General features: G+C 37.3%; 1 protein-coding gene across 9 annotated transcripts; it reads left to right on the top strand.

The window, feature by feature from the left end:
• Positions 1 to 1077: 1077 nt before the first annotated feature.
• On the top strand, positions 1078 to 7760 carry LOC109065479. 9 transcript variants are annotated; one of them, XM_042760923.1, is made up of 5 exons: positions 1078 to 1167; positions 3323 to 3380; positions 6214 to 6439; positions 7300 to 7458; positions 7622 to 7760. In XM_042760923.1, the coding sequence occupies exons 3-5, from the start codon at positions 6218 to 6220 to the stop codon at positions 7742 to 7744; spliced, it is 504 nt and encodes a 167-aa protein (XP_042616857.1). In that variant the 5' UTR covers positions 1078 to 1167; positions 3323 to 3380; positions 6214 to 6217; the 3' UTR covers positions 7745 to 7760. The 9 variants fall into 9 exon arrangements, with proteins under 9 accessions (XP_042616857.1, XP_042616854.1, XP_042616856.1 ...); XM_042760920.1 differs by having other exon boundaries at positions 6214 to 7177; XM_042760922.1 differs by having other exon boundaries at positions 3320 to 3380.
• Positions 7761 to 8511: the final 751 nt, after the last annotated feature.

Below are 8511 nucleotides of genomic sequence, written 5' to 3'. Positions count from 1 at the left end.
CCGCCACAAATAGATTTTACAAAAGGCTTTGACTTCATTGAATAAACATGAGCATTGCACGTTTCAAAATCAAAAACCGATGTGGGTGTTTTTATATTACCGAATGTCAGAAGGAAACCGACTGCATTTAGAAAATTTTCGATTTTTCATTTCATTTTGCATGTAATGCTTGATAAGGCAGCGTTTGTGAGCTCAGCGCTGCTTTGCAGCCGTTACCAGAGAATTCTGTATCTCTCCCGCTCTTAAAGCGCCTCTTGCTGGCAGAAAATGAATTTGCATATATATGTATATATGGGGGCGGGGGAGTGCCGCCACAAATAAAAAAAGTGAAAGTGACGTGACATACAGCCAAGTATGGTAACCCATACTCAGAATTCGTGCTCTGCTTTTAACCCATCCAAAGTGCACACACACAGAAGTGAACACACACTTGGAGCAGTTGGCAGCCATTTATGCTGCGGCTCCCGGGGAGCAGTTGGGGGTTCAGTGCCTTGCTCAAGGGCACCTCAGTCATGGTGTTGAAGGTGGAGAGAACGCTGTACATTCACTCCCCCCACCTACAATTCCTGCCGGCCCGAGACTCAAACTCACAACCCTTGGATTGCAAGTCCGACTCTCTAACCATTAGGCCACGACTTCCCCATATAGAGTGTAAGGCTGTGGGAACACTGCAACCCGTCAAAATAAAAGTTCATTTTTACATAAAGCCATTGTGCTAGAAATATTACTATTATTTAGTAGAATGTATGTGATACTGCTACTACACTGTAAATTGTAATAGCTTTCCTGACTCACATATACTTAGTTAACTTTACTCAGTAATATAAAATACATACTTCTTACTAGGTTTTGTTGAGTTACAGTCAATTGCAGGTTGAAAATAACGATTTACTTAATTGTTTGAGTGACGCTTACTTGAAACAAGCAAGTAGCAACAAAGGATGCAATGACGTTATTACACCAGTGAGAGGCAGCAGTGCAATAAAGCGTGCCTAATGTGCAGAAAAAATTTAGTTAATTGTTAAGAAAAAGAGGGAATTGAAAGGGAGTGGGTATTCTGTAGGTTTCTTGGTTTGTATTTTTCTGGTGTGGAAAGACGTTGACAGGCCGCCTACGTTTTTATCCGGAGCTTCGTTAATTTTTTGAAAGAAAAAGAATAATAATAAGGTAAGTAATCAAACATGCAACATTTGAGTGAATGTTTTTTTTACTGTCTGTTGCTAATTGTTGCTGAGCTTCTTAATGTGTAACAGTTACCAAATAATTTTGATTTTATTCAGATCTTGAAGAAGATGGTTTGGCCTGTTTTTTTTTTTTTTTTTTTTACATATAAAACTATCAGGTACCACAACGGTTCCTGGATTGACTAAAAATTAGTTTTAATTGTTCCAAATACAATTATGGTTTTCTATTTTACCATTTTCCCTGATGCATTCCCATCTGTTGGCTTTGGATGATAAATGATTAACATTACAAATCTGTTGAAATGGCGACATTTACTGTTAACGTTATATGTAACTTGCAGCTTATGCAGAGATGACGTTTGTGATTATTTTTGATAGGGATGCACCGATCATGATTTTTTCATGGCCGATTCCGATACCGATTTTTTTACAAGCAAACTGGCCGATTCCGATACTGATTTCCGATTTTTTTTCTTTCCTTTAAGCAACAAACAAGAAAGAAGGAAAATATACATAAACAAAATGTTTATTTGGTATTTAATAGGCCAAACTGGCTTTTGGCTATTGAAAACAATAACTGTAACCATCTGAAATTAACGGCAGTGACTGCACAGTAAGTAGCCTACATTCAATACAAACATAGATGGTACAGACATCAGCATTTAGCTTTTGTTTTTGAAATGGGTTGAAACTACATAGAACTGGCCTTAAACGAAAAGATTAACTGTATTGTGAAATTAAAGTCAACAACTGCATATTTCTTCAATCCAAACAACACAATCAACACACATTCAATAAGAGGTTTCTTAATCAGCCTTCAGTATTTGTTTTAGTTTTTAAATTTGGTTTTAAATAAAAAAAAGGTCTTTACCAGTGAGACTAAATAAAAGTATGCTTTATAAATAAATTATTCCAAAATGTTAAAATTAAATAATGTTGGTGCGAATAAAACAGATGCAAAGTGTTTCATTCATCCAATTAAAAAAATAGGTTAATGATTCACATCTGTATTTTTTTTACAATGAAAAATAAATAACTATTGGCTTAAGTTAAAAAAAAAAATTTAATTGGATGAATGAAACCCTTTTTTCAGTGTGCTACAGCAGGTGAATTTTAAATCAAATTAAGTCAATGTGATTTTAAGGTAAAATAAAAAATAATCATCTTATACAGAACTGACGTTTACTTCTGGCTTTTCAAATGTGTATGCAAGGTCTGCTTTACAAAAAAAAAAAATAATTTAAAACGAATTTAAGTTTTGTTTCAGTTTTGTCTGTTTTTTTTCTGTTTCGTTTCTCGTGAAGTTGAGCTGAACATCCCTTCACTATTTCTAATTTCAAACAAGCCTACTGTCTCCACTTGTGTAGGGCGCGGACAGGTAGGATAGGGGATCTTGTTTTTGCGCAGGTAAGGGGGTGTTTTTTGTGCTTCATTATATCGGTGCCTCAGGCATGTAGCTCTGCACTTCCAGTGCTGAACGACTGCCCATGTCCTGCGCACAGATTTCGAAATACTTCCAAACAAATGACACGAATGATTAAAATGCAGTCTGTGCACGCGGGCGCACTTCCGGAAAAATCGGCCGAAAAAAAGACCAAAAACCGGCCGATTGCCGATCGCGTATTTTAAGCAAAAACCGGCCGATTCCCATTTATGGCCGGTCAACCGGTGCATCCCTAATTTTTGACATGTTTTGTGATTTCACAGTATCATTATACTATTATTTTTAAATTCAGTAAACTAAGAATATAATACAAGCACTATAAAATGTTTCTTTACTCAAACTCAACTGTTTTATATCACTGCTGATATAATGAGCTGTCTTCTAACATGATAAGAAACTTAGTAATGTTAAGTGATGTTAAACTAAGAAATCTTAATATCACATGAAAGTTTTCTTTTCCAATATATATATATTTTTTTTTTTTTTTGTACTGGCACAACATTACTGAAAGTTATCAGAGGAAACACTGTTTTAAAATGGTCTGTACTGAAGTCACACATGCATATTTATAGAACTGCGTATTTAAAGGTATATTTTCTGTAATGCTTGTAGAACATGCACATATCAAGGAATGTGTCTTTAATTTTGCAAAGCAGAACCTCCTGTTAATTAAATTTTGTTCTTTTTTTAGAAGAAGTCCTTCTGGCAGCTGCCTCCTGATTGGTCTTCAACACACAGGTCTTGATACACTGGTGAGGACTTTTCCTTTGAAGAAATAGTTTGTGACAGTGTTTACTATGCTGTACTTTATATTTTGTTAATATTTTGTTGACTAAACCAACTTAAAATATATGTCCACTTCAAATAATCTCTTGCAGATGCTGTGGAACTGTAAGCACTGTATTTTTTCTGCAAACAAAAGAGGACTTTTGTTAAAACATTATCGTCTAAAACATGGAGGCTTCACTCGGCAACAGCCAATACCATGTCTTCATATGGATTGCTTGTGCTCTTTCAAGTCTTTTAACGCACTCAAAGTGCACTTATCTGTTTGGCACTCTCAATCAGACAGACAAACAAGTGAACCCAAAGTTGCGTTTCACTGCCAGTTATGCGAGTATGTGCAGCCCTGCACTGAATCTGAGTTTTTCACTCATTTACGCAGTCATTTAAAACTTAAACAAAGCGTTTCATGCCCATATGAAGGCTGTCAGTTTGAGAGTAATGTATATTCAACCTTTAATGCTCACAAAAGCAGAGTACACAGTGGGAGTTCTACAACCCAATTTAAAGGTCCAATACTTTCAAACATTGAACAGTTAGATCAACTGACTGAAGTGGATGAAGAGGTGCCTTTACAGGATGACAATTGTGTAGATGAGTCTGTAGATGACATGCAGGACTTAGAAATTCAGTTAGAACGTAACCTGGCTTCATTATTTTTGAAAATGCAAGCAATCCTGCACATATCTGAAAGCGCTGCACAAGAAGTAATCCAGCAGATTAATCAGATCCAAATGCTTTCACAGCCATTACTACAAAATGCTGTCCAGAAAATTATCAGGCATCACTGTAGTGATGTGGATAATTCCATAGTAAGTGACATTGTTAGTGTAGTGTCACAAAGTAATGTCCTGCTGAAATTTACCAGTGCAGAAGGATCCCTGTCAACAGCTAGCAGAAGAGCATCTTATATGCTGCGAGAATTTCCAGTCGTCATGCCAGTTGAGTTTGCTCTTGATAAAGATCACTCATTTGTGTATGTCCCCATACTGAAAATGTTGAAGACATTGCTTAACAATAAGGACATTTTGGATAAGGTGCTGCACGCAGAGGGGATTTCACCCGAAGGATACCACTCATTCAGAGACGGCTCTCATTTCAAAGAAAATATTCTTTTGAATGTAGAAGAATGTAGGATTGCCCTTGGTCTATACATTGATGACTTTGAAGTTGCTAATCCAATTGGAACCTCCAAGAAAAAACACAAACTATGTGCCATATATTGGGTACTTGCTAATCTTGATTCCAAGTATCGGTCGGCTCTTCACTCAATCCAACTTGCAATTTTGTGCAAAGTTAACACTGTAAAAGAGCATGGCTATCATGAAGTTCTTCGTCCTCTCATTCAGGACATTGCAACTCTTGAGGAAAGTGGTGTGTATGTTGAACGATTAGCAGAAAGTGTTAAAGGCACTGTACTCTATGTGGGAGCGGACAACTTGGGGGCTCACTCTTTGGCAGGATTCCAGGAGAGTTTTGCAGCAGATTACTTTTGTCGGTTTTGTATGTGTAAACAAGATGACATTCAGGATAAGGAGGTCAGATCTGGTCTACTTCAGCCAAGGACAAGAGAGAACCATGAAAACATGTGCACGAGGTTTCCCGTGACCATACTATGGCAAAACATCATGGCGTAAAAAGAGGATGTCCACTCTCTGAAAAATTGACACACTTTCACGTGGTGAATGGTTTCCCACCTGACATTCTTCATGATTTTTTGGAGGGTTTAGTACCAGCAGAATTGTCACTGTGCCTTAAGGATTTGATTGCCAAAAAATATATTTCTTTGGAGTCTTTGAACAGGGCTATTAGGCAGTTCCCTTACACATTTTCTGATAAAGCTGACAAACCACAGATCATTCCAAAAACTTCCTTCTCTAGGGGAACTACTGGGGGAAATGGTCATGAAAATTGGTCTCTGCTGAGGCTGCTTCCATTGATGATAGGCCACAACATCCCTGAAGGAGACCAATCATGGGAGATACTGATGCTTCTTAAAGATACACTGGAGTTGGTAATGTCAGCACACTTTACGGAAGAGTTAATACACGTCTTGGACTGCAAAATCTCAGAACATCGTGAGTTAGTGCAGAAAACTTTTCCAAACTACAGACTTCGTCCCAAACATCATTTCATTGAACACTATCCTCAAATGATACAAATCTTTGGCCCTCTAGTAGATGTGTGGACAATGAGGTTTGAAGGGAAGCACAAATTTTTCAAGAAAGTTGTGCATGACACATGCAATTTCAAGAATGTAGCACATACCTTAGCTGTAAGACACCAGAAAATGATGGCCTTCCATTTGGATTCCTCAACATTCTTCAAGCCTCTTTTGGAAATTGATAAAGTGAGATCAGTTATGGTCACATCCTTCCCTGAGAATGTTCAGAGTTCACTGCATCAGCAAAATGGCAAGCAATCTTCAGTGCTGGTTGCATCATCTGCATGTGTTCATGGTGTGAAATACTGTGCAGATATGATTGTCTCTGTTGGCAGTTGCTCAGGTCTTCCAGAGTTTAGACAAATAACACACATTGTGGTTATCAACACAGAAATTATGTTGGTCTGCAGGATTTTGAGCTCCTGGTACATTGAACATTTGCGTTCTTATGAATTGTGCTTTGGTGGGGCAGGGTGTCTTACAGTGACCCATCTGTCTGAGCTTAATGATGTTTTCCCCTTATCTGCCTACCGAGTAAAAGGCAATGTGTATGTGACACTGAAACGTTACATTCTGTGCTGAATGAAAATACATCAAATGGCCACTAAAGAGAATTTCTTCTTTTCTTTTTTTTTTAGGACCATGGAAAGCTATAAAGTAAGACTCATCCTAACTGAACAGGACATAAGGAAGTTGTCACTGGATGCAAAACCCAAAAATGTTGAAGAGCTGAAGATAAAAATCAAAGAAAAATGTGATCTGCAGTATGACTTCAATGTGATGTATGAAGATTCAGACTTTGACAATGCCTTCTGCAACCTTGAAGACATAGGTGACCTACCAGCTTCAAGAGCTACAGTGAAGGTAATCCCATTGTTGGTTACCGCCTCAACCACCAGCATGTCTGATGACTCCTGTGTTTCCAATGATACAGTGATTCTGCCCACAGACAGCTCATCTACAAGACACAATCCATGGCCAGAGATTTTTGAGATTCCAAATTTTTCTGTCGATGTAGAATTCAGACTCAGACAGTCTAATCTTCAATATCTATGAGACAAGATGTACCTGAGTGTAACAAGAGACATGAAGCATAGCATTTTAGAAAAGCTTGCTGAAACTATTTACAAGTTTGATGCGTATCCGAATAATGAGCGTATTAATTCTGTGGCACTAGCGCTCATTAACAAACATCCCTGCCTTAAGGAGCAAGGTTCGCCGGATGGGTGCTCTAGCTGGAAGCACAGCTTAAAATTCAAAATGGGAAACTATCGGACTAAACTAAGAAAAGCAGGATGTGTAGAGGTTGGTGTAAACGGGGGCAAAACAGGTGGCCTGGGAATGGCAGCAAAAGGACTGAAAAGGCCAAAATGGTCTGAGGTAAATTACTTACCAGAACACCCTGAGGGGCAGAATGGAGACAGCCTAGAGGCTGTGAGACAGCTTCTGGTTGAAGAAATGAGGAAAGTGAACCCTAGTGGAACTTTCATTGCATTAAAGATGGCCCTGACCTTCTCAATGCGAATACATGAGATTGTGGATGCAGAAACTCCAGTGAAAACATTGATGGAGCGGTGGCCAGCACTTTTTACAGAGAGACAAGTAAGTACTTGCATTCTGTTTAGGTTTGTCTTTAGAATTGGCCTGTAGCCCTGACCAAACATTAACAAATGTCCACACTGTCCCAACCCTCAGTCTTTTTTCTTTTTTTGTTGCATGTGTAGGTGTTTGCAGAGTTTAACAGGATAGTCACCACAGATCTGCAGAGTAACTTTTATGGTGCTGTGGATCGTTACACACCACGCTTTGTCACAATCTTCAAGTCCAAGAAAGGGACCGTTGGAGAGAAATTGGATGAGCTTATGCAGCAAATGAATACAGGGGTGAGTTTACTGCAGCCTTAATTTTGTTTATTATTCTGTGATAGAATTAATATAATTAATGACAGAATTTAAATCTTTGGGTGAAGTAAGCTAATTTATTTTTACTGTAGCTTTAAAGTTTCATGATCTTGAACTTGATCTCTTTTTTTTCATCTACTTCTAGAAAGAAGCAGATGTGACAGCAATGCGCACTCTTGTGCTCCGGGGCTTACCTATCCTGCTTGGTGATGATGCCAGTAACTTCTACAACACCTGCAATGTAAGTTCTCATTGTAAAAAAATTTAAAAGGGTTACTTCTTCCAAAAAATAAGAATTGTCATCAATTGCACTTCTGTGCTCCGAAAGTTGTTTGACCAAAAACTCTACTAGTTACCAAAAAACTTTTCATAATTTTTTTAAAGTATTAAAATAATACAGCATTTCTTTAAAAAATTAATAAAACTACCTTTTTCCGAACTTTTGACCGGTAGTGTATTTGCTGCCCTTTTATTGAGACAACACTTAAGATTAATCTTGATTACATCCTATGAGTGCAGTAAAAAGACAAAGGCTCCAAAATGTGGCAATTCAGTGTAAGCTAGAAGGGTGATCAGAGAAAATAAATCAGGAAAACTTTACCTTTATTTTCATAGCATTTATACAATACAAAAGTAAGTTCACAGTGCATTAACTAATGTTAACAAGATTTTAATAAAGTATTTGTAAATGTTGAAATTAACATTTAACATACAAGATAAAGTGCAGCTTTATAAGTGCAATTCATTTTTAGTTCATGTTAACTAATGCAGTTAATGAATGTTAACTAATGAACCTGTAAGTGTTACCAAATGTGTATTGTATTTGTAAGGATATTAAACAATCAACGTCAATTAAGTAAAAAAAATAAATATTGAAAAGTCCATGAAACAATTGATCATATGTCTGGTAACAATTGTGACCAGTAGTAGAACACAGTGGGTCTTGGTCTATGGTGTTAAAGCATTTACAAATTGACAAACCTCCAGCAATTAGTTTAAAGACTGTTAAATAGAAGGACAAAATAGCATTCATAT

The sequence above is a fragment of the Cyprinus carpio genome, chromosome A7 (assembly GCF_018340385.1).
Source record: "Cyprinus carpio isolate SPL01 chromosome A7, ASM1834038v1, whole genome shotgun sequence".
NCBI classification, from domain to species: Eukaryota; Metazoa; Chordata; class Actinopteri; order Cypriniformes; family Cyprinidae; genus Cyprinus; species Cyprinus carpio.
This window is presented reverse-complemented; position numbering and strand designations above follow the sequence as displayed.